The sequence below is a fragment of the Myxocyprinus asiaticus genome, chromosome 13 (genome assembly GCF_019703515.2).
Source record: "Myxocyprinus asiaticus isolate MX2 ecotype Aquarium Trade chromosome 13, UBuf_Myxa_2, whole genome shotgun sequence".
Classification (NCBI taxonomy): Eukaryota; Metazoa; Chordata; class Actinopteri; order Cypriniformes; family Catostomidae; genus Myxocyprinus; species Myxocyprinus asiaticus.
Window position 1 is genome coordinate 15,609,825 of NC_059356.1, and position 27,572 is coordinate 15,637,396.

Genomic DNA, 27,572 nt, shown 5'->3' on the forward strand with positions numbered 1-27,572 from the left:
TGGGCTGGCGAAAAATTATACTTGTGTGACGCAGGACGCATGAGTAGATGCATTTTTTTAACCGCAAAAAAAAAAAAAAAAGGATTATTTCATTGGATATTTATCTGACCTTTATGACACAACCATTATGGTGTTTCTACACTAGAGGGTACACAAAATAATTTTCGCCAGTGAGAAATACATGAACTGGCTTGAATGTTATTATAGACAGTGATGAAACCAAAAGAACGGTAAATCTCAGAATGTTATGTGCATACCCCCATGTCACCTCACGTACCCCCAGGGGTACACGCCTTATGTTCTATCCATCCATCCATCCATCCATCTATCTATCTATCTATCTATCTATCTGACTGGCTGACTGGCTTTCTATCATTTAACTCATTAACTTATTTGTCTTGTTTACTTATTTTACTTTTTATAAGCTTTCAACCTGAGAAAAAAAATCATGCCCACCCACTATTGTTTGTTTGTGTAGAGCCTAAATAATGACACAGTATGACACAGTGAGTCATTGAGTACACGTGCAACTTAGGCCTATAACTTAAGGTGACCAGATTTTTGTCAAGTTCAGTGTTCAATAGGTCATTGAAATTTCATGTTACTTGTTAAAATGGGGACAAATCGGATTTTATGTATTTTGACCATGGTGAATGTGGTGTGTGCTGAACTATGCACTGTAAGAAATTATTTTGGTTAAACTTAAAAAAGTAACCTGGCTGCTTTAAAATTTTGAGTTCATTTAAAATAAAATTTGAATAAAATATTTATTAAATAAATAAATAATTTGAATAAAAAGGTCTAGTAAACTAACAAGTAGTGGAATTAATTTTTTTCTTTTTTTTTCTTTTTTTTCTTTTACATTATATCAGTGCATTGCCATTGTGCCATTAGTTTACTCAATACAAACCCAGATTATTTTGTTATGTGAACAAATTAGTAAATCTAAGTTGATCTGGCAAAAATATTAAGTTAACAAATCATGGAAATATTTTTTTACAGTGTGGTATATCATGTCTCAATGAAATTCACGGAAGTTGATCATTTTTAGTGGTCTTCTGTTTAATCTTTAATGAGTTCATTCTTTTCTATGCTGTACAGATGACATTGTGGCATAAAAGTGAACTAAACAAACATGTTTAAACAATGAGGAACTATTGCAGCTGACTCCACAGCACAGGGGTCCTGCCCTTTGAGCATCTTAATAATTTCATGGAATACGGTGAAGAATGTAAACCTTTAGCATCTAAAACATATTTTATCATATGACACAAAGATATTCAATATTGTAGAATAATGATAATAATAATTTTTATAATACTATTTTACCTAACTGTTTGCGAATCTCATGTGGACATGTTTTTCTTAATTACTACCTTATGCATTATGGTGCTCCTTTTCACTCACTTGTTTCCCTGCAAGGTGCAAATCTATGCTGTAATGTACTGACTTACTCTACATTTCTTTGCAGATATTTTACTATACATTTTTAGTTTTCCATGTTATTGATGTCATATTCTTATTTTTAATTTATTTTGGGCATATGTTAATACAAAAAATGAGTAAATATGTGAGAAGGCGCTTCCTTTAGTCAGTGTGTGAATATTACTAGCGCAAGAGGGAGGGAGAGAGGATGGTGGGCCGATAGCGCTGATATACACAATATACAATGATTAAAGATAAAATTATTAATTTTATTTGTTCATCTGCGGGGATTAATTTGATTACTTTTCACCAGTATGTTATTGTTTGTGCGGTCTGTGCGGGAATTACAGCATTATGAAGGCCAAACTTTCAGGAATGTTTTACACTGTGCAATACAGTCCCGTGCCAAATTCAGAATCTGTTATAAAATACTTAACAACATAACTTGATAACATAAATAGCTAGTATGTGCCTTACCTTGAAGTTTATAACAATGATGATAATTCTCTTCAATTGCCTGTTCCAGTTCTTAATGGCAAAACTGTCCCGACCAAGTAATAAGTAAAGGAATATATGAATAAATTGAAGCTGCTCTAGCGAGCAGCCCCCTCTGTTGGTCAAAATAAACAGCACAAGGTAGGCTTTGCTGCTCCGGCTTTCTTGCATAGTAATATTTCACTATGAACGCTGTCTTGAACACTCTGGAAAAACGGGGGCATTTCTGGGGACAGCTCCAGTCGGGGACAGGCCACCAAAAACCGTGACTGTCCCAGGAAAACGGGGACGTCTAGTCACCCTACTATAACTGGAAGTCAAATAATGGCCAGGGGAGGAGGAATGCATGAAAGGAATGCATGAAAGAGGGATGCATGAGTTTAACTAGAACTCCCTTATTAGAGCGGGACATTCCAGTGAGCTGAACTGCAGGACAAGATTGCAGAACTGCTAAAGGATTTTCTATGACCAAACACGTGGTCACTTTCACTCTTCATCTCACGCTGGTGAAATTTAACACAGATCTACAGAGAGAGGAGACCATCGTTTCTTGGGACCAGAACTGGTTTTCAAAATGCAGAAGCGTGCGTTGTGTCTCACCACAACATTTCAGATTTTCGATATTAACAAAAGAAGAAACAAAACGTTTGAAGTAACGCTGTTGCGATGTTTTAGGAGTTTTCTGTACTTCTCACTTGTATCGCTAGTCGCAGGTAAGAATTTAATTGTTTTTCTCATAAATTGTTTTTGCTCTCTCTCTAGTTGAGATTAGTTTACAAACAAGATTATGGGAAAATAGCTTATTTAATTCCTTCTATTAATAAACCCGATTTACATAAACATATAATGTTAGCCCAGCAAGAACGTTACCCTAACGTTAGTGAATGGTTTGCATTTGGTTTGTATATATCGTATATATTGGGGCGTTATAACGGTAGAATGATGGGATCAGAAGGTTATGGTTCTTTAAAACACACTGTGGTATTGAAGTATTCATATTCATACCATTATTTACATGCTACTTTAAGGTTTTTCAAAGAGTACAATGGTAGTCCTCAAAAAACATGGCATTACTTTTTGTTGTTGTTGTTGTTGTAATGAATACCGAGCCTTGACTGCGGCTGGCAATGGTTAATACTTAACAGCTCGTGGTAGTTTATTTGAATTATTTCTGCCCGTCTAGTAACATGATACTGTTATTATACCCTGTCATACAAGTAATTCGTTGCCTTTTTCATTTGAATTTATTTAGCACTGTCCAATTTAAAGCAAACATATTTAGACTGGCAGTCGCTTGTGAGGAGGGCGCAGTATCATTTTACAGTAAATCACAGTGTTCTTTTCAATGTATTTACAGGTACTGACGTTCAGTGTCCCCCTTATCAGCTCAGTCCGTCAAAAGTCGTGAGATACGGCGATTCTGTTTCAGTTAACTGCAGTACTTCTGTCCCTCATGATGGGATGGGCCTGGAATCCAGTGATGGAGGAGTATCCTTGACCATTGACAGTCTGGTCACCTGGAGAGTGTCAAACCTGAGGCAATGGGATATAGAGCCAATCTGCTACATAAACTATAATGGAGAACAGTGTCTAATACCCATACCAATCATTATTTACAGTGAGTTTCATACTTTTCTGCTTTCCATTCACTGATATATCAATATCTGCATTGATTGCTGTAGATATCAGAGTCTTTAAATCATTCTTCACAGAGACTCCAGGCAATGTGTCCATCAGCACAATAGATAACACTGTCATAGAAGGCAATCAGTATGAGCTCCAGTGTGACATTCAGGATGTGGCTCCTGTTAGTAATCTCAGTGTGAAATGGTACAAAGGACAGACTCTGGTGAATCTCATTAAATTTGATGACACCACTGAGACTCCAGTGAATGTCACTGCTACACTCTTCATCACTCCAAACAGAACTGATGATGGAGTTCAATACAGGTGTGAAGCAGAACTGGAACTGGGACCAGAAGGACCTCAACCTCCCCCAAGAGTGGCATCAGAATCTCTCAACATTACAGTTCATTGTAAGTCTATTGATTGGTTAGCTTTAAAGCATATTTGTGTAATGCTTACTTGTAATGGACTGTCCTTATAGCATTTTGTGGCCCCCACACTGCAAGATTAAAAAACAATTGATAGATTATCTGTCATTCAGTATCATTGTTCATTGTTCATCAGCTATTTAAATTCAAATCAAAACATTAGGCTTGTTAATGTGACAACTGCTTTTCTTATTATGCATTGATTAACATGAAAAGAATAAGATGCAGTAGTTCATCCTAATGCAACAACTCTTAATGCCATCTCTTTTCCTATACATGTGTTTTTCAAATTCTTCTTTAAGTTAAACCGATCATCAATGAGACCAAACTGCCCTCTAAAGTTCCTGTGTTTCGAGGCTATCCAACAGTGCTTGTTTGTGAAGCAGAGGGACACCCAAAACCAACAATCAGCTGGAACCACGCCAACAACGTTATAGTTACTGATGGAAATCTCACTATAACTGAAGCAACATATGAGAATGATGGTATTTACTACTGCACTGCTACAAATTCTGTTGCCACCACCATCAGAAAAGTGACAGTGGTTGTACAAGGTAACTATGATTATTATTATTATTTTTTTTGATGTTTTGCATTCAGCCACTTGACTTGATCTACTTTGGTAATTGCTGTTTCTGTTTGCTTTAGTAATAGTGCTTCAATTTCTGATTGCAAACATACAGAATGGTACTGTGGTTTTTTCAAAGCAGCACAAGTTTGAACAGGACAGTTGTTGTTTTTCATCAAGCTTATAACACATATTAAACACTTTAAACTGGTTTGGTTTGGTTTGATGCATAGTTTGGTTAGATGAAATAAGAAAATTATTATGAAAATATGACAGAAAACACAATTTGACAAAGTCTAAGATGCATGTGATTGTTCTCTTTGCCAGTGTGCCTTTTTACTTTTACAAATTTTACTTCAAACAATTTGCTAACACCTTTCAGATTTAAGCATAGATTCTTTCTTTGCAATTACAGTACTTTGGCCTTTCAAACAGTAGTTGCACCTTTGGATGGTGTTGTTTGGCTTATTTGTGTGGTAATGCTCCGTTTGCAGACTTAATGTCAGAGGATGTGTAACTGTACGGAAGGCAAAATTATCTTTTAATGTCCCCAGAGTTATTCGTATAATTACATTTTTACTAGGAAGAATTCCAACTGCAGTTCTTTCTATTACAGAGCTTAATTGCTGAATTTTTAATATTAAGAATTTCAGTTCGAGAGCTCTTCAATTGCATTTTTAATAATGAAAATTCCAATTACAGAGCTTTACAAAGGAATTTAGAATTTTCATGTTTCCATTGACTCCCATTTATTTTTAATTAGAGAACTCTGCAACTGCGTTCTTTCTAGTAAAAATATCATAAGGGAGCTCTGTAAATATAATTCTTACTAGTAAAAACTTTATTGTAAATCTAGTAAATAATTACTAGTAAAATGCAATTGTAGAGCTATGTATTTCAATTGTAGAGCTCTGCAATTGCATTCTTACTAGTAAAAAAGCAAATAACTGTAATTGGAATTTTTGCTAGTAAAAAAATCTATTATAGAGCTCTGTAATTGAGATTCTTACTAGTAGAAAATCTATTGTAGAGCTCTTTAACTGAAATATTACTAGTACAAAATGCAATTACAAATGAGAAATGCTGGGAGCAATAAAGGAATAGTTCACCCAAACATGAAAATTCTCTCCATCCCAGATGTGTATGACTTTCTTTATTCTGCTGAACACAAACTGAGATTTTTACAAGAATATTCCAGCTTTGTTGGTCCTCACAATGCAAGTAAAGGGGTACCAAATTCCAAAATTTTGAAGCTCCACAATGCATATAAAGTCAGCATAAAAGTAAGACCATAAGACTCCAATGATTAAATCCTGTCTTCTGAAGCAACATGATAGGTGTGGAAAAGAAACAGATCAATATTTAAGTCCTTTTTTACTATAAATTCTCTACCCTGCCCAGTTGGTGGTGATATGAACAATGCAAACCGCCAAAAATAAAAGAAGAATGTAAAAGTGAAAGTTGAGATTGATAGTAAAAAAGGATTTCAATATTGATTTGTTTCTAACCCACACTTATCAAGTTGCTTCGGAAGATAGGGATTTAACCACTGGAGTTGTATGGATTATGAACTTGTAACAGGGTAAAGGTGGGCAAGGAGGAGGCGGGAACCTACTGAACAGTCAATGTAACTTTTAATAACATAAATCAACTTAAATCAACTTAAACACAAACACACAGACACACACACAGAGCGGCCGCATGTGGCTCTCTCTCATGAACTGGCGCCTCCAATCTGTCTTTATCCCCCTCCCGGCTGATTAGCCCGATTCAGGGCTGTTTTTTGTGACCTCATGGCCCGGCCCCACCCTCCTCCTTGTCACACTCCTCCCATCACCCAACTCAGGCCGGGGAAACCCCCGGCATGACGTACTCCCCTTCCCTCCCTTCCTGGAGGGCGGGGTGTTGTCCTTCCGGCCTTGCCTGCCGGCAGGTCTTCCCTGCCTTTCTGGAGCCCTGGGAGAGACGAGGGGAGGGAAAGGGAAGAGGGAAAGAGCGTGGTGGAGCGACAGAGAGAGAGAGAGAGAAAACTGGCTCGCCTGTTCCCGGACACGCCATTGCCTGGTCCTCAGCCACTCCTCTGACCTCTGGCGGACGACAGCTCCCTCCTCCCTTGGCGGACAGCAGCGAGTCCTCCGACCCCTGGTGGACAGAACAACTCCTCCCCTTTCTTGGAAGACAACAGTGGTTCCTCCGACTCTCAGTGGCCGGCAGCTACCCCTCCGTCCCCAGGCAGATGGCTGCAGCTGCTCCCCTTGCAGATGGCAGCGGTGAGGACTCCGCGACAGCGCATCCCAAATGGAAAGCTTTTTGCTTGCTCGCTTGGATATATAACAATTGTTGCATTAAGGCTCCAACTGTTCCTTAGAGTTGCTGCAATGATTTTGACTGATTTACTTGTATGCTTTGTTTCTTTTGACACATAGAATTACTGGACCATAATAGCAGCAGTTATTGTTGCCATAGTGGTGGTCATCTCAGTCATAATTTTCTGCATCTCCTTTTTCTACAATAAAAAGGCCAAGAAGGGTCATAATAGCCTGAGGAGTGCACAGCTCAATGCATAAAATGGAGACATAGCACAGCCAGCACAATTCCCATGAAGGAACTCTCTCAGATAGATCAGTATCTTGTCTTTGGTGATGATTTCTTGAGTTTGTTCCATCTGCTAAGCCCCACAACAGACAGAGCAGCTTGTGAGAGTATATATGGAGCAGTCCACTTCACTCTATGATCCAGCTGCAAGTCACATCTGCCAACTTGAATGTATCTCAAATAAAAGCATTTTTATGTTTTTTACTTACCAGTCTTTTTTTTACCTTTATTTTTTATTTTCTCCCTATTTGGAATGTCCAATTCCCAACTTGCTCTAAGTCCTTGTGGTGGTGTAGTGACTTGCCTCAGTCCAGGTGGAGGAGGAAGAATCTCAGCTGCCTCTGCATCTGAGACCGTCAACCTGCACATCTTATGATGTGGCTTGTTGAGCACATAGCACATGTGGAGGCCCATGCCATCCACGGCATCTACACACGACTCACCACGTGCCCCACCAAGAGCGAACCACATTATAGCGATAACGAGGAGATTACCCCATGTGACTCTACCCTCCCTAGCAACCAGGCCAATTTGGTTGCTTAGGAGATCTGGCTGGAGTCACTCAGCACACCCTGGGATTCAAACTCACGAACTCCGGGGGTGGTAGCCAGCGTTTTTACCACTGAGCTACCCAGGCCCCTCTACTGACCAGACTTGTAAAATATAAACTTATGAAAGAATATTTATTTCAAGAATGTAAATATGGTCAATTTTATGTTGACACTCCAGTCCAATATTCTGTGACACACAAAGTGTGGGAAGAGAAACCAAATAGTCTTTCCAACAGACCCACCCATGTATATATCTGAGGTAGCGGATGTGTTGACAATGAGGGTAAAATGGGGTGAAGTGAAATGACCTGATAAAGCAGATAACTGTTGCCGTCTCGAATGTGGTCATTAAATGCTTAAATGCCATGTTCAAAATGACATTACATTTTCGAAACATGTAAAACACAGATGAATGAGCTCTACCTTTCTTAAAAAAGGATTTGTTTTGATGGTGCAAATTAATAAAGTTCAACATGCAGTCATGTCACCCTGTATCTCAAGACCTGTTGCCCACTGAAGCTAAGTAGGGTTGAGTCTGGTCAGTACCTGGATGGGAGACCTCCTGGGGAAAACTAAGGTTGCTGCTGGAAGAGATATTAGGGAGGCCAGCAGGGAGTGCTCACCCTGTGGTCTGTGTGGGTTCTACTGCCCCAGTATAGTGATGGGGGCACTATACTGTAAAAAGGCACCATCCTTCAGATGAGATGTTAAACCGAGGTCCTGACTCTCTGTGGTCATTAAAAATCCTACAGCACTAATCGTAAAGATTAGAGGTGTAACCCTGGCGTCCTGGTTAAATTCCCCCCATTGGCCCTTCTCAATCATGGCCTCCTAATAATCCCCATCCACTAACTGGCTCTATAACTCTGCTCTCTCCTCTCCACCAACAGCTGGTATGGGTTGAGTGTACTGGTGCACTGTGGCTGCCGTTGCATCATCTATGTGGATGCTGTACACTGGTGGTGGTTGAGGAGAGTCCCCTGTTCACTGTGTAAAGTGCTTTGAGTGTAGTGTCAGAAAAGCGCTATATAAATGTAACGTTCATTCACTCGAAAAGATCTGTGGGGGAGGGCAGACTAGGCAGTGCTTTCCTGTATAAATGAATGGTCTGAAATGGTGTGTGTTACCTCTAGAGCTGGTTGACATAAGAATGAAACACTGTTAGCTTGTGGAAAAGCAGTGTTGATCCAGCGCGGCCACCATTAAAATGACGGCGTGGTATGATCTTCACATGTCTAATTTTGGATCTGCTGTCGCAGCGGTATGCTTTGAATGGTAGGACATTTATATAACTTGTGTTGTGTTTTCCCAACAAAGAAACAATTAATTTCGTTTCAGAAGCGTTTTTGGTTTTGAACTTGGAAAGGGATGTTAAGTACGTCATAAACTGACCAAAAAAAGCTCTAGTATTTCCTTTCCTTCACTGTTTTGCACTTCTTCAAAGACTTAAGTGTTGCATAACAATCCATGTATCTGGCGATAGAATAACGTTGTCAGATAAGATAAATAAATGGTCTTTGTTAACATTCACTGCCTGCTTGAGCTAACCACAGTCAGTCGTACTCAACCATAAGATTAATCTGTCATCAACTGCAAATATATTCAATAGAATAAGTTTTCCAGTAAAACATAACAAACATATGCATGAAACATCACCAGATGTTTTCTGATGTACACAAGTGTGATGTCTCTAGCCCAGTAATTCTGTGTCCGTTAGTCATTTGGAAAGGCTATTACAGTCAGGTACATTTGACCCGTTTAAATGGTTGATCGTTGTGTTCTGTGATTAGTGACAGAGCCTGCAAGCATTGTTGTTTTTTAGAATTTAGAGGAAATTAACCCGTGACGTGCACCACATCTGCACAGCCCACCCGCTTTAACTGGAAATTCCTCAACAACAATGCTGACAACACAAAATAGGTTAATGATTTCACCGAATGGGAGCAAAGGCCAGTGTGCTGTGGCAGATTTGTTGGGTTTGATATTATTGGGTAGCTGATGCATAAGGTCCATGAACTATTTTTTATTTTTAATTTTTTGATCAACATCAAGATTTTAGACATATGCCCGAGGTGAAAGGCACTTTTGATTTAATTTTGTCCTATAACAGTTGCACTACACTATATCACTATAAGCTCTATAAGGAGGCCTATTTCCACAAGTGTGTTTTTTTTTTTTTTTTTTTAAAACAATCTTCCATTATTATATCTTTTCACACAAATTATGTTGCTCCATCAATATTAAATAAAATATTCAATAAAATATTCAATAAAAATATAAATTTTGCTGGATATAAATAAATCAGATAGTTTAAAATGAGTTGTAAGTGGTTGATCTATAAATGCAATTTATTTAGGGAGCTCTGTTAAAATGTGTTTCAGCATTTTAACTATTCCATTTATGCTTATGTCTTCCAGATATTTTCATCATCACTGTAAATCACACAGGACCAATGATTGTGGGCAATCAATATGAGCTCCAGTGTTGCATTCAGAAAATTTTTCCTGATCAGAGTCTCGTTGTGAGATGGTACAAAGGACAGACTCTGGTGGATCTCATCACCGTCAATAGTACAAACAGTACAATGAATGTAACTGCTTCACACTCCATCACTCCAAACAGGACTGATGATGGAGCTCAGTACAGGTGTGAAGCAGAGCTGCAACTGGGAGCAGAAGGACCTCAACCTCCTCCTAGAGTGACATCAGAACCTCTTTACATTGCAGTTCATGGTAAGAATGGATTGATCAGCTTTAAACAGCTGCTGTCATGCAGAAAATTACATTTAACAGGCATTATATTGGTTCTAGTTATTGCCATATGAAATAAGAAATGTGATAAGGATGTGTGGAGTCTTGCATTGTCCCTGCTACATTAACTTCTGGAAGTGTGTAACTTCTGCAATGTTAGAATAATTACACACTTCAGCTTTAAAGCTAGCCCATGATGTCTCTGATCTCTGGCATTCAAATTTAAATAATCTTTTGTTTTGTACCATTAACATCTGTGATTTAGCTGTTTTAAAATAACACGTCCATTTTTATAACGGTGAACGTGTGTTGAAAGATCAGACGTTATTAAATGTATAACAAATAAAAATACATAAGCAATCAATTCACACAAATGATATTTGTAAATACAATAATTTTATTGAAGTGACTATATGCACTAGGTGTAAATAGCACCTTCCCACACAGCGAGGCTATTTGCACTTAAGTTGTCTGGTGGAAATACAGAGAAAAGACAAACTGAGCCCCTATGTCTCACTGCAATGCCTTAGTGTGTAAAAACGGTGTAGATGTGTTTTTCATGCAGACGGGCCTGGGTTCGATTCCCCCCTTTGTCCCACTTTTCCCCATCCTGTTTCCTGTCTCAACTCTTAATATTTCCTTTAATACTACTTTTTTCCCTTTAATACTACTTTTTTACTTATATTAATGAATAAAAATAAATATTAGGATTGATTGCCTCACAGTGATTTGGTCACTTGTTTTAATATTGTGGTTACTATGATTTTACTACAAAATATCATGGAGATACTATGGTTACTGTAGTAAAACCATGGTTAATTTTTGTACAGGAAGGTTAGGGTTAGGTGTAAGGATTGGTGTAGGGCAGGGGTGCTCATTACATCGATCGACTGGTCGATCTCGTTAACAGTTCAAACGGAAAAGGGAGTAGAGAGAGAAGCTACTCAACTGAATTTTGCATCAAGAATCATCAAATTTCACTTGTATTGGTTATGACTCCTGAAATGTACTATGTTAGTATTTAATTAGGGGTGCAAATCTGCCACTATTACAATTAGTGCAAAGAAGAGGCTTTTTGTTGCTGTTTACATTTAGTTTAAATAGCATCTATTGCTATTTGTACTTTGTGCAAATAGCCACTGCTTAATTTAATTTCAGAAAAACATAGAAGCTGTGCAATGGGTCAAAAATAAAAAAGGGTATCTGTCAACTCAAGTACAACGTAACGCAACGTCCACTTCAAGTATAGGCAGCTCCATTGATTATAATGGGAGAGATTCAGTTTGAACATGTCACAACTTGCCGTACACATCCAATGTGGACACATTGTTAAAAAAGTGTATTTGTGTGGTTATAAGGAAGGGTCAGATGAGGCTGTTTGGATATCTGTTTATTAAATCTTTTTGCCATTTCACAACACATCCACTGTAGGAAACTAACTGGGGAACTACTATCTACATCATTATCCTGACTTTTGATTAAAGACTAAGATGTAACATGCATTTAGAAAAACCCCACATTTTACTGCTTGTTTAAGAAAATGTGGCGGCAGTGGACAATCTTAGATTTTGTACCCCACACACACAGCACAATCCAAATGTCTGTATAGATCAGAATCTGTTATTCAGTACAACGGTACACCATAATTTATTTCGTCTCCATTAATTCAAAACCAAAACAGACACTTATCAGTGTGGCAACTGCTTTTCTTTGGGTTTAAAAAAAAAATAAAAATGTATTAACATGGATCCAAAGGGGGGGCGCTATATCGCGAAAATGTTTACGCTTAAAACGTTGAAGTTTCCGTATAAACAAGTCAGGCATATGAGGTATCATTTGAAAGCTTAGAATCTGCACTTTTCAGAGATCACCATCACTTTTGCATTTATGTTACTTAAAATAACAAAATAAGGCCTCAAAACCTTTGCATTGAAAATTCAGCTTGAAAGATTTTCAAAAGAATCAAAGTGAAATGATTTCTGTGAGTCATCAAATACAACCCCAATTCCAAAAAAGTTGATAGAGTATAAATAATGCTAATAAAAACAAAAAGGAGTGATTTGTAAATTATATTCACCCTTTACTATATTGAAAGCACTACAGCTACACATTATATGATGTTTTACCTTGTGAATTTCATTGTTGTTTGAAAATGTACAGTAATTTCAAATCAGATGATTGCAACACGCTCCAAAAAAGTTGAGACGGGCAATTTAAGACTAATAAAAATTTGACGAGTTGAAATAACAAGGCAATGTGAAACATATGTTAAACAGGTGAGGCAATCGTGTCATAGTATATAAGGAGCCTCCAAAAACAGCTTAGACCTTCAAGAGCAAGGATCATTCAAGACTTCAGTTTGCCAACAGATGCTTCAGCAAATAATCCAGCACTTTGAGAACAATGTTCCCCAAAGACAGATAGGAAGGATTTTGGGCATTTCACCCTCTACAGTGCACAATATAGTTAAAAGATTCAAGGAACCTGGTCAAATCTCAGTGCGTAAAGGGCAAGACCAAAACCATTTCTGAATGCGTGTGATCGCTGATCCCTCAGACGTCACTGTCTTAAAAAACAGCATTTATCTGTAATGGATATCATGAACATGGGTTTGGGATTACTTTAGTAAACCTTTGTTAGTCAACACAACTCGTCGCTGCATCCACAGATGCAAGTTAAGACTTTACTATGCAAAGCAGAAGCCCTACATCAACACTGTCCAGAAGCGCTGCCGACTTCTCTGGGCTCGGTCTCATCTTAGATGGAAAGTAGAACAGTGGAACAAAGTTTTTTGGTCTGAAGAGTCCACATTTCAAAACGTTTTTGAAAAACACAGCCGTGGTGTTTTCGTGCCAAAGAGGAAATGGACCATCCAAGCTGTTATCAGCATCAGGTCCAAACGCCAGTGTCTGTATGGGCCAGGGGTGTGTCAGTGCCCATGACATGGGTAACTTGCACATCAGTGAGAACACCATGAATGCAGACAGATATGTACAAATTTTGGAACAACATATACTGCCATCCAGAACCGTCTTTTCCAGGGAAGTCCCTTGCATTTTCCAGCAGGACAACTTCAAACCACATACTGCCCGGATTACAAATGCATGGCTGTGTAAGCAGAGAGTGTGGGTGCTAGATTGGCCTGCCTGCAGTCCTGACCTGTCTCCAATTGAGAATGTGTGGCACATTACGAAGCGCACCATACGGCTACGAAAACCCCTTATGATTGTGCAGCCGAAGAACAGCATAATGGATGAATGGAACAAACTTGTGTCTTCAGTGCCCAAATGCTTAATAAGTGTTATTAGAAGAAATTATGATGTTTCACAGTGAAACACTCGTCTGTCTCAACTTTTTTGGAGCGTGTTGCAATCATCTGATTTTAAATTACTGTACATTTAAAAAAGGTAAAACATCATATAATGTGTAGTTGTAGTGCTTTCAATTTAGCAAAGGGTGAATATAATTTACAAATCACTCCTTTTTGTTTTTATTAGCATTTTTCATACTGTCCCAACTTTTTCGGAATTGGAGTAGTATAAACATCTCATTTATGCACCGATCACAGCGCAGTAAGTCCCAAATAGCTAAAAACTTTATATCTGCTTTCTGTTTTCTAAAAAAATAGCAATTTTGTAGTTGTCTGTGAGCATGCTTGGCTGAATAATCTAATGTTATATCTTACGCTGGTTTCACATATCCTCCGTGAGCAGGGTGTGTGCTGCGTGGTCGGGTTGGGCTTTCACATTGGTCGTGTCTCTTCTTTGAGACACAGCTACGGCTCTGTGTAGGAAAAACAGTATCCCACACCTTTTCCTTTGCTAATAAATACTTGTACATATAATAAATGCTGAGGGTTGTCCAACACTTTGTAATTCTCAACCTCCACAATCAGTCTGGTCTCGTCCATTGTTGTGACCATGCAAATTCGAATGAGGTAAATTGTTGCTTCAACGAAAACAGCAGGCACTCATGTGTATGTTTATCTGCGAACTTGGTCATGATCGGTTAATGTTGTAAAGCCCAAAGCCTACTATATCCCTATACGTATATACATAAACAGGCAAAAGCAATATAGTTTTTATTCATTCTTTTATTTAGTTGTGTTTGTTTGTATGCAGACTGTAGTGTTGTAGGCTCAGTTTAAATATTTTTCAAATGCTCCTGGTTATTTTCTATAATCTCCTCATTATTTTAGATTTTCTACACCCAGAGCCACGCAGCAAAAATAGGCTCTACGCCGAAACTATCTGCTTGCTGCCGCTTCTGGGATGCGTCACCTCGCAACTCATGCTTGCAGTGTGAAGGGTGTAATCTGTTAATATGAATACCGAAATGAAAATGCGCTGCTCATGACTCGCTCACGCCCCGCTCACGGAGGATATGTAAACCGCCGTTAGATATTCAGAGCAAAATATGCCATCCATCACAAAAAGCATTATAAACAAATCATCAGAAAAATATGTTTTTGACTATTATAAAATGTTATATATATATCATCACAAAGGGGAGGATCGCTTCTTGTGCTTACTGCCACCTAGTGGAATGAAACAACTTTTCAAAGTGAGCTAGAGTGAACAGAACCAGAATTACATGTTTACAAAGTCAGGACAAGAAAAAATAATTTTCAAAAAACTTGTTTATGATAAGATTATAAACACACATTATTTAGGAATAATTGGGGTCTTTTTTTCTGAAAACATTAGACCACTTTTTTGCATTAATTGAGTGTAAAAAATTGCGGGTGGCTGTCCAAAAATGTATCAGAGTTTAACAGGTTAAGAAGCTGTATTTTATGCTGATGTAGTTCTAATGTTCTTTTCCTATACCTGTGTTTATCAAATTCATTTAGTTAAACCGATCATCAATGTGACCAAACTGCCCTTCAGAGTGCCTGTTTTTCGAGGCTATCCAACAGTGCTTGTTTGTGAAGCAGAGGGACACCCAAAACCAACAATCAGCTGGGGCCCCATCACTAATGTTATAGCTGATGGTGGAACTCTTACTATAACAGAAGCAACACCTGAGAATATTTACTGCACTGCAAACAATTCCGCTGGCACCACCACCAGAAATGTAATAGTGGTCTTAAAAGGTAATTGTTTCAGTTTGCTTTGCTTAAGTAAAACTGACCGTAGTACTTCCATTTCTGTGTAATTACAATTAGAATACAATTATTAATTGGACTGAAACCGTAACATTCCTTTAATAACTGTTTAGGCTGTTGATTCGTTTTCTATGATTGTGTCTGATTTTCTGGTATTCTTTATTTATTTTGACACAGAGGATTACCTGCCTTTAATAGCAGGCCTTGTTGCTGTCACCGTGGTATTCATCTCGGTCATCTTCATCTTCATCTACTCCATCTACTACAAAAAAGCCAAGATGGGCCATTATAGCCTGAAGGATGCAAAGCCTAGTGCACAAAATGGAAATATAGCACAAAATGGCAAAGACAACTCAATTCCCATGAAGAAACTCTCTCAGAGCATTATCCCTGCTTAGGTGATGAATCCTGCATTTGCTCTGTCTGCAGATACATTTACATTACATTTACATTTATTCATTTGGCAGATGCTTTTATCCAAAGCGACTTACAAGAGAGGAAAACATAAGCGAATCATCTTAGGAGACAGTGGTATGAAAAGTGCTGTATTACAAAGTATCACTAGCATCATAATAGTATTCAAAACAGAATAAAGTGCAACAGATTTTTTTTTTTTTTTTTTTTAATGACTGGTTAAGTGCTCATGGAAAAGATGTGTTTTTATTCGTTTTTTGAAGACAGAGATTGAGTCAGCTTCACGGATGGAGTTGGGAAGGTCGTTCCACCAACGTGGTATGATGAAGCTGAAAGTCCGGGAAAGTGTTTTGGTGCCTCTTTGTGTTGGTACAACAAGGCGACGTTCCTTAGCCGACCGCAGACTTCTAGTGGGCACGTAGCTCTGCTTAAATGATTTTAGGTATGCTGGAGAAGACCCAGTGACTGTTCTGTATGCCAGCATCAGAGCCTTGAATTTGATACGTGCATCAACCGGTAGCTAATGGAGAGAGCCAAGGAGTGGTGTAACGTGCTCTCTTTGGTTCATTAAAGACCAGACGTGCTGCTGCATTCTGGATCATTTGCAGGGGTCTAATTGCACATGCAGAGAGGCCTGTAATGAGAGCGTTACAGTAGTCCAGTCTAGTTATGACAAGTGACTGGACAAGCAGTTGTGTGGCATGTTCAGAGAGGAAGGGTCTTATCTTCCTGATATTTTAGAGTGTAAATCTACATGATCTTGCGGTCTTTGAGATGTGGTCTGTGAAATTTAGTCTGTTGTCGATGGTTACCCCTAGATTTCTGACCAATTTGGAAGGCGTTACTGTAGTTGCACCCAGCTGCACGGTGATGTTGTGTTCAACAGCAGGGTTGGCTGGAAAGACAAGGAGTTCAGTCTTGGCTGGGTTGAGTTGCAGGTGGTGCTCCTTCATCCAGGCCGAGATGTCCGCCAGGCAGGCAGAAATTCGAGCAGTCACTGTGGTGTCACTGGGCTGGAAAGACAAGTAGAGTTGCTGTCATCCACAGTCTTCTCAGACAGAACAGCTGGAGAGCAGTTTGTGAGAGTTTGCGAGATCACAGTGGAAGTCAGTGGGTAGATAGTTAGTCAGCAGTTTCTTCAGTGGGTTCATATTTGTTTTATTCATGGACCAGTGTTCCATTCACTTCACTCTTAGATCCATTATCAACTGCTAATTAAATCACAACATTTGCAAAGGTCTGTTGTTCAAATCAGTGGACTTGCAGATTATATTTGACAGAACAAATGTTGTGATGGTTAAAAAGAAGCGCTGAATGTATGTGTAGCCACAGGTTATAACTGAGTTTCCTGGAGTGGAAGTTTTCCTTGATACAGCTTTTATGAGGAATCTGATATTCTGATAACATGATATTACTTGGTTGAGTAATATTTGCTTCGTACACAGATTGTTAGGGAATATACAGTAGCACAACAGTGCCCAGCCACTTTTCTAGCCACCTTAGTTCTGGTAGTATTTTTCCCATTAATTTCTCCCTTTGGGATTTCATTAAATTCTTCATAAAATAGTTCTTAGCCATACAGCAGCTTTGATTTGAAGCAAAAAAGTATTTGAAAATCAGACAGAAAGCCAAAGGTACAAGACTGTTTACTTAACGTCTTAAATGAGGTAATGAACAATCCCCATTAAGCACTGTGAATGATGTAATCGAATTAAAAATGGTGGAAAAATAAAAAACTATATGAAACTTGAAGTTGTTGATTATAAGTATAGAATCAACATAACAGATTTATACACAAATATATATATATTATATACTGTATATACATACTGTGTGTGTGTGTGTATATATATATATATATATATATATATATGTATATATATATACACACACACACACACACACACACACACACACACACACACACACTGGCATCCAAAAGTTTGGAGTAATGTACAGATTTTGCTGTTTTGGAAGGAAATTGGTACTTTAATTCACCAAAGTGGGATTCAACTAATCACAAAGTATAGTCAGGACATTACTGATGTAAAAAACAGCACCATCACTATTTGAAAAAAAGTCATTTTTGATCAAATCTAGACAGGCCCCATTTCCTGCAGCCATCACTCCAACACCTTATCCTCGAGTAATCATGCTAAATTGCTAATTTGGTACTTGAAAATCACTTGCTATTATATCAAACACAGTTGAAAGCTATTTGGTTCGTTAAATGAATCTTAACATTGTCTTTGTGTTTGTTTTTGAGTTGCCACATTATGCAATAGACTGGCATGTTTTAAGGTCAATATTAGGTCAAATGGCAAAAAAGAAACAGCTTTCTTTAGAAACTCATCAGTCAATCATTGTTTTGAGGAATGAAGGTTATACAATGCTTGAAATTGCCAAAAACTGAAGATTTCATACAAAGGTGTACACTACAGTCTTCAAAGACAAAGGACAACTGGCTCTAACAAGGATAGAAAGAGATGTGGAAGGCCAGATGTACAACTAAACAAGAGGATAAGTACATCAGTGTCTCTAGTTTGAGAAATAGACGCCACACATGTCCTCAGCTGACAGCTTCATTGAATTCTACCTGCTCAACACCAGTTTCATGTACAACAGTAAAGAGAAGACTCAGGGGTGCAGGCCTTATGGGAAGAATTGCAAAGAAAAAGCCACTTTTGAAACAGAAAACAAAAAGAAAAGGTTAGAGTGGACAAAGAAACACAGACATTGGACAACAGATAATTGGAAAAGAGTGTTATGGATCTTAACCCCATTGAGCTTTTGTGGGATCAGCTAGACTGTAAGGTGCGTGAGAAGTGCCCGACGAGACAGCCACATCTATGGCAAGTGCTACAGGAAGTGTGGGGTGAAATGTCACCTGAGTATCTGGACAAACTGACAGCTAGAATGTCAAGGATCTGCAAAGCTGTCATTGCTGCACATGGAGGATTTTTTGATGTAAACTCTTTGAAGTAGTTAAATATTTTTCAAATTGTAATAGTAATTTTTCACATTATTAATGTCCTGACTATACATTGTGAACAGATGAATGCCACTTTGGTGAATAAAAGTACCAATTTCTTTCCATAAGAGCAAAATCTGAACATTATTCCAAACCTTTGGCCGCCAGTGTATAAACAAACATGTTATAAAATGTAGTAATGTAGTAAGTGTAATAAATGTGTAAATACATACAAATTTTAAAGATAATACATCATACATTGTGAAATATTTTAACTTCAGAAAACACTGTAAATATTCAATAATTTAACAAATAGGCTTGTGCTGCATCTATGCAAGGGTTTGGTAAAAAACATTTTAGTTTTTTATTTGCATATAGTTTTTATTTTTATAATATAATTATTAATTCTATTTACATTAGGTTCCAACCTTGTGAACAGTGATAACAGCTTGTATCATTATTAAAAATGCAAATTCATGACATCATATAAGTTATTAGAATGTAACATTTTTACATTTGTACACAAGCACAATAATATATATGAAAACTAATACATATATATACATACATATACACACACACATGTATATATATATATATATATATATATATATATATATATATATATATATATATATATATATATATATATATAAAGTATACCATGGTCTGTTTGAATACTCGATTCTGATTGGCTGGAATGCGTTTGGTTCAAACCGTTGAATGCACAGGTAGTTCAGCTACTTTTACTGTCACTGCCATGTTTGTAATGTCGGTTTTTCCACATTTATGTGAAAATGACAATGAATAAAAATGAAATAATACATTTTCTCTGGAGTGCCACCCCTTTACATTCTGTGGATATTATTATTTCTGGATTGTGAATTTAAATTCACAGTTTTGACCAAGTGTGTGGTGTGTGCGCACTACTTTTTCTTTGTGTCTGAATAGGCAGAGCTGTAGATCTAATAACATTTATGTAAAATTAACCGTTATTTTTTGTTTTTCCAGTCAAAATTTGCACTGCAAAAACATTTTGACAGCTGTAACTTATCAATTCCATGGTATAAGCAGGATAATCCACGGTTAGGTGTGAGTTAAACGAGTTTAAATGCACTTTACGGAGACACTTCTTTTAAATGCACTTCTTCGCCTCCACGTCGTGCATTTAAAATAATTTAACACACACCTAGCCGTGGATTATCCCATATATATATTATATATGATTATATACATTATATACAATGCCCCCTTCTTGGTTTTCTTAATGGAATGGTCCGGGTTCAATACAAGTTAAATTCAACTGACAGCATTTGTGGAATAATGTTGATTAACACAAATATTAATCGTTCCTCCTTTTCTTTAAAAAAAGCAAAAATCGAGGTTACAGTGAGGTACTTACAATGGAAGTGAAAGGGCCAATTTTTGGAGGGTTTAAACAGAAATGCGAAGCTTATAATTTTATAAAATACTGTGCATGTTTCGATCAGCAATGTGGACAGCTGAAGTACTGTATACTTTGGCCTTTAGTGGTTTGGCAAAATAATACATGCAAAGCTTGAATGGGTGCAATTTAATTTGGAGGTTCTTCTCCGGTTATTGTGCGTCCTAATATATATTCCATTCTCTGTCAAGAAATGTCGAGATAAATGAAAACAGCCCATTCATAAGAATTTCGTTGTGTAAATGGGCTGTATGCAAGAAGAAGAACAGAAATATGGACTATTAGTGTCTTTCATTATTTTGTGCATAAACTATGTCCTTGTCGAATGTCAGGCATATTTCTATGACCTTGACATGCTTCTTCTATACGCATGAAAAATGTGGTACTCGTCAGGACTAATTGGATGTAGGCGGCATTAAATTATAAAAACAATTTATGTGGAAGTAATCATATTGATCTACTGGCACACAAACCATGGTTTTAAAAGTGATCAATGGCTGTTTGATATCATTTGCTGGTGAAATCCCCAAACTGCAAATGCAGGAACTGAGTTTAGACTTTGCAGCAAGAATACACATGGTTGTCATACTTGTTAATGCAGTGACCAATTTCATAAAAACAGAGCCCCTGGTTGTAACTGTATGACCATTGAACCACATTTCTGAGCACTTTCATTTAGACAGAACAAAATATGTTCTGAAACATTCAAAAAAACAAAAAAAAACAAAACAAAAAAACACCTTGGTTGAAAACGTGTTCACACCATTTATAACTTGATCAGCTACTATGATCAGGATATAATATGTATAATTGGCATATTAACAACAATTTTACTGTTTAAACAGCCATATAAGGCCGGCAAGACAATTTTACCCAACCCGTGAGGCCATTAGAGAAACAAATTGAAAAGCAAAAAATTGTCCTTTAAAAGAATCTGTAATAAAATAAAAGTTAAAAATCATTTTAAATAACCCAAAATATTGTATAATAGAAAGACATAAAAAAAAATAAAAAAATGCGTACGTTAATTTCAACCCACAATCAGAAATTGCAAGTAATTGTATGGCTCTTAATAGGAAAAAGTTTCCCTACCCCTGATTTATGGTAAACTCAAATTTAGAATAAAATGACATTCTCTTGGTGGTTATACTGTATATTGAATAAATGAAAATCCTGAAAAGGAGTAAAGGAACACAAAGTGTACATTCACACTCATAACATTTCAGCATAGTTATACAAAGTTGAAATCAGTGATGTTGACCTGGTGATTTTATACACACGCACACACCCATCCCTGTACGGTATGCATTATATTCTAATGGACTATTTTTTCTCATTTGATTTTTCTGTACAAAAAATTGCTGTAGTAGCAACTTTTATTCTTATTTTTTAAATTGGTAAAAAAAAAAAAAAAAAAAAAAAAATGGAAATATTAGCATTTGGCAACTCTGTACAACAATGAAAAACGGCCAAAAACAAATTCTTAAATTATCAGTTGTGTCACAGAAACCCAGACTTGATGATAGTGTTGAACCCGAAGGCAGGTATTTATTGACACACAACACAAACAGTGAAAACAGGTGAGTGGTGAATAAGCAGATCTGTGCCGATGTGATGAACTGAAACCTGATGATGGTTCGTGTGGATGCAGGTAGTGATAATCCTTGGAGTGACAAACACACAGTGGAAGGTAGATGTAGGTGTGGAGGCTTGGAGAGATCGTTGGAGTTACGGTGGAGAGGAATGGAGGAGAGGTCACAGGTAAGTGAGTCTGTATTCTGAGTGAAGGGAGAATGGGGCTTAAGTAGAGGAGCTGATTGACGCGGTGATGAGAGGCAGGTGCAGTGTTCTGTGTGTGTAAGTTGCAGGAGGGTCAGGTGGATCCGTGACAAATTGTTCCTTGAAACAATTAATATTTATTTATTCAATGTATGTACTGATAAACTTGGAACTTATACAAAATAAAATTGAATGAATAATTGATGTGTTTTATCCAGGTCACTACAGCCTGGCTTATCCTCACTCTCTGTTGTCAATTAGAATAATTAACTCTACTAGCCCTTTCCATTAAACCTTACCATGTTCATTTTGTCTGAAAAGAAAAAATTATGATTGTTATTTATACATAAAATATATATATATAGTATGGCAAACATTTCCAAATAAATAAATAAATGCAATAATATAATAGATGCCACCATTTCTAAAAGTTCCAAATGGTAAAATGTATTAGTGCAGTCCCACTGCAGTACATAGTTGCCATATGGCAACATAGCAGTTTTTCCATTGTGGTACACCATTGCCATATGGCAACGCTTATATTTGAAAAATTATGTAAAACGAATAAGTTGATCAGTTAACAAAAACATCTTATAAACCTATCAATGGTGCAGAAAAAAAAAATTATGTAGAAAAAACATACCGAAATATGTTTAATAGAGCAATTTGTGGAGCGCTTCAGCAGGTGTCTCCCCCAGATTTTGACTTGGAGGCAAAATCAAATGTCATGTACCTTAAATACAGCATGATATTGGTTACTTCCTGCCCTTTTATTTCCAACAATGTATTATATTTAAATTTTTCTGAAAGGTGAGAAAGTAAAAGAAAATAAATTGTTACTATATGGCTACATCATACAGGGTTTAGTATATTGCCTCAACATTTATTCCTGTATTTTAATTTCAAAAAACAATTTATCTATCACAAATGTTGCTATGTTCATATTTTGCAGTGGTATCCATCACAATTAGGTAGTAATCACACTAATTAAACAGTTATGTACTAATTATTGATTGTGAACAGCATGTATGTATAGTAATTTATATATTGCAGTACTGTGTAATATTAAGCATTATTGTTATTTGTTGTGTTTTTAATGAAAATAATGTATTCTACTGTATGTGTTACATGCAATATCAATTACTGTAATTAATTTTGTTTACAAACTGTACGATTAGTCCGGAAGACTTTGTTCCCACTCACAATTTCTCAAAGCTGTAGTGAACTTGCTTGTTATGCTTCACATTCAGTTGGTAGAGGTTTTTATTTCATCTGTAGACTTGTCCAACGTTAATTTCTCATTTGTATGTATTTGTATAAAACGTCATTAGGATTGATACAAAATTGCTCTTTTTTGGAGTGAGGTGTTTAAGTAACCAAGAGCATATTAGAAATGCTGCATAAATAATATGCCATTCAGCTCAACCAAAGTGCAAACTCAAGCATCAGAAAAAGCTTGTGGGTTCTGTTGCTTGTTTACTGGCCAACAATAGAAATGTTAATAGGAATCCAGTTGTTATCTGAAGAGAATGGAGAAGAAACAGAAGGAAACAGAACTGAAAAATTGAAGATTGATGTTAATAGGCAACAACTTTATCACAAAGATTGCCCTGAATGTCGATAATACTCATGAAATATCCAAAAGGGGATGTTAACTGAACTAATGTAGGTACAGTGGTGGCCAAAAATATTGGCACCCTTGGTAAATATGAGAAAAGAAGGCTGTGAAAATATATCCTTATTGTTTATCCTTTTGGTCTTTCATTCAAAATATTCACAAAAATCTATCCTCAGATATCAAACAATTCCAAACACAACACAAGTTTTATCAAAAAACAAATATTTCTTTGTGATTTTGTGGTCAGTGAACTATTTTTTGTTGATCTTTATGTGTGTTTTGGATCATTTTCCTGCTGGAATATCCAACCACAGCCCATTTTAAGCTTTCTGGCAGAGGCAATCAGGTTTTGATTTTTTATATGTTGGTATTTGATAGAGTCCATGATGCCATGTATCCGAACAAGATGTCCAGGACCTCTGTCAGAAAAACACCCCCACAACATTAAAGATCCACCACCATATGGCTACCTCTCTGTATGCACCAAACCCATCTCTGGTGTTTGCTGTCAAAAAGCTCTATTTTTGTTTCATCTGACAATAGAACCCGGTCCCGTTTGTAGTGCCAGTAATGTCTGGCAAATTGAAGATGCTTGAGCTTGTTGTTGGATGAGAGCAGATGTTTTTTTTTTCTTGAAACCCTCCCAAAAAACTTGTGGTGATGTAGGTGATGTCTGATTGTAGTATTGGAGACTTTCCGACCCCAAGAACCAACTAATTTCTTTATTTCTCCAGCTGTGATCATTGGAGAATTTTTGGCCACTCGAACCATCCTCCTCACCGTGCGTGGAGACAATATTGACAAACATCCTTTTCCGGTCCGATTCGTAACATCTCCAGTTGATTGGCACTTCTTAATTATTGCCATGATGGTGGAAATGGGCATTTTCAATGCTTTAGCTATTTTCTTATAGCCACTTCCCATTCTGTGAAGCTCTACAAGCTTTTCTTTAGTCTAACCCACTGTGATTGATGATTAAGGGAATTTGTTTAATATGGATGAATATGGAGAAAAAGATTTATTTAATTATGACATTTTGCCCCCTTTATCAAAAGTGTGTGTGCTTGCTTACCAAGAAGAGAACCAAATGAGAGAGGAGCAGGCTTGATATGAAATATGAGACATGAAGAAAACAAAGAAAAATCAAATTAAATATCACTTGAACAATATTTTTAGTGTGCGTCATTTCCATTCAAGCTGCGATTCTGTCAAATTATGCAAAAAACGAGAAATTATTTAATTTGTCATATGTAGGATAGATAAAATGCTAGTTATGAAATTAGCCTATGACACCATCATTTCCTCCATAAAATGTTATCTAAAAAAAGACATCATTTCAGATGTTCAGAAAAAAATGACAACAATTACAGAATTCTGATGTATGTATATTCAAAGTTGGACATTATACATTAGTGTGTTTTGAGAGAGTCTATTTTCTAAAAGTCCACAGGCCAAAAAACAAAAACACAATTCACATTTCCTTTTCTAGACTGAAAGTTATGGTCATTTCCCTTTCTCTTTTCAGCTGTTCCTGGCTTGTGTTCTTGGCATTAACTACAGGTGAATATTTATGGTTTTTAGGGGGAAAACAAGGGTGGAGTTAATGATGATACTCCATTCAATTAAACATTATGTACATGTCAATTTATAATTCTATAAGGAACATTGCGTGGCACATCTACGGTTAGTTTTGTGATTATGCATTTGTGCACTTTCATTAAAATAAAAATGAACTTGTAATGCTTGTCATTGAAATATGCCTCATATCATGTAAATATTTTAATTTATTAGGTACTAGATGTAACTATGACAACAGGGGTGGTATTTCCAAAAACATAGCACACACACAAAGTGTTATGTGTGGATGAATGTGTTAAAGGGATACTTCACCCCAAAATGAAAATTCTCTCAACATTTACACACCCTCATGTCATTCCAGATGTGACTTACTTTCTTCTGCAGAACACAAATGAAGATTTTTAGAAGAATATTTCAGCTCTGTAGGTACATATAATGCAAGTGAATGGAGATCAGAATTTTTAAGCTCCAAAAAGCACAAAGTCGACACTTGTCAGTGAAGAGCATGCTTTAGATGAAAGTGATGTTTGACGAAAACAAAGAAAAATCCAGGTAAATATCATTTGAAAGCAGAATATTTTCATTGGGCATTAATTTCCAATCAAGCCACAATTTTGCCAAATTATGAAATTACAAATGATAAAAGTGTGAAAATATCATTTAATTGTGTGTATTTATGACCCAGTTTTTTTTTTTTTTAACCCTAACATTAGCTTTAGCAAGACAAAAGAGTGGTCCGTTTTATTTAAAAAACATTAAAAATATAATTTCCATCTCTGTTATTTCCACCAAGAAATTCAAATAAATACAATGGTGGGAATGACACTGTGGTAGGAATTTTCACGACTTGCAGAAAAAAGGTTAAAAATTACATAATATACTGTTGGACATTGTTAGTACACAAATTCAATAAACTAGTGATAGTGTGAAAAATCTTTTAATAAGACCACAGATTTTAAAGTGCAGATGTTGAAGAAACACCGATATATTCGCTATATAGTGCACTATTTTGGGTGTCAGCCATTTTGTAGTATTGTCAGTCAGATTTGATGTCATGGACATATTCATTCACTCCTTCTCCATATAGTGTGTGATTGCACTTTAGGTAATTGTGACTTTAGATGCAGCCTAAGGCTTCATACTGTGTGTTCAAAATAGCACACTACTATGGCAAGCCGATTTAGCTTTTAATGCATTCATGGTTACTTGTAATTGTATTTGTACTAGAGTTTTACAATATATTTTCTACTATTATAAATTCAAATTACAGAGCTCTCTATTTGCAATTCTACTAGTAAAAATGCAATTGCAGAGCTCTACAATTCAATTACAGAGCTCTGCAATGGCATTTCACTAGTAAAAATTTCAATTAAAGAGAAATATAATTGATTTTTTACTAGTAAGAATTATAATTACAGAGCTCTGTAATTACATTGTTACTAGTAAAAATGCTATTGCAGAGCTCTACAAATGAATTACAGGGCTCTGCAATTGACTTTTACTAGTAACAATTCCGATTACAGAACTCTGCAATTGCATTCTTACTAGTAAGAATTGCAATTAAAGAGCACTACAATTATATTCTTACTAGTAAGAATATAATTGCAGAGCTCTGTAATTAAATTAATAAGCTCTGCAATTAAACATATTTTAATGCCATTTTTTCACTAGTAACAATTCAATAAGAGAGCTCTGTAATTAAAAATGTATGGGAGTCAATGGAAACATATGACAAGTAAATATACAATTAGAGAGCTCTCTAATTGGAATTTTTACTAGTTAAAAATGAAATTAAAGAGCTCTGTAATTGGAATTCTTACTAGTAACAATTAAATTAAAGAGCTCTGTAACTGGAATTCTTACTAGTAAAAAATAAAATTAAAGAGCTCTGTAATTGGAATTCTTACTAGTAACAATTAAATTAAAGAGCTCTGTAATTGGAATTCTTACTAGTAACAATGAAATTAAAGAGCTCTGTAATTGGAATTCTTACTAGTAACAATGAAATTAAAGAGCTCTGTAATTGGAATTCTTACTAGTAACAATGAAATTAAAGAGCCCTGTAACTGGAATTCTTACTAGTAACAATGAAATTAAAGAGCTCTGTAATTGGAATTCTTACTAGTAACAATGAAATTAAAGAGCTCTGTAATTGGAATTCTTACTAGTAACAATGAAATTGAAGAGATCTGTAATTGGAATTCTTACTAGTAACAATGAAAT

General features: G+C 36.4%; 1 protein-coding gene across 1 annotated transcript; it reads left to right on the plus strand.

Annotated features, from left to right (window-relative positions):
• The first annotated feature begins 2,242 nt into the window (after window positions 1-2,242).
• On the plus strand, window positions 2,243-17,711 carry LOC127449957 (hemicentin-1-like). The gene is made up of 7 exons (XM_051713612.1): window positions 2,243-2,633; window positions 3,278-3,538; window positions 3,633-3,956; window positions 4,277-4,528; window positions 10,106-10,420; window positions 15,291-15,533; window positions 15,723-17,711. The coding sequence occupies exons 1-7, from the start codon at window positions 2,495-2,497 to the stop codon at window positions 15,941-15,943; spliced, it is 1,755 nt and encodes a 584-aa protein (XP_051569572.1). The 5' UTR covers window positions 2,243-2,494; the 3' UTR covers window positions 15,944-17,711.
• Window positions 17,712-27,572: the final 9,861 nt, after the last annotated feature.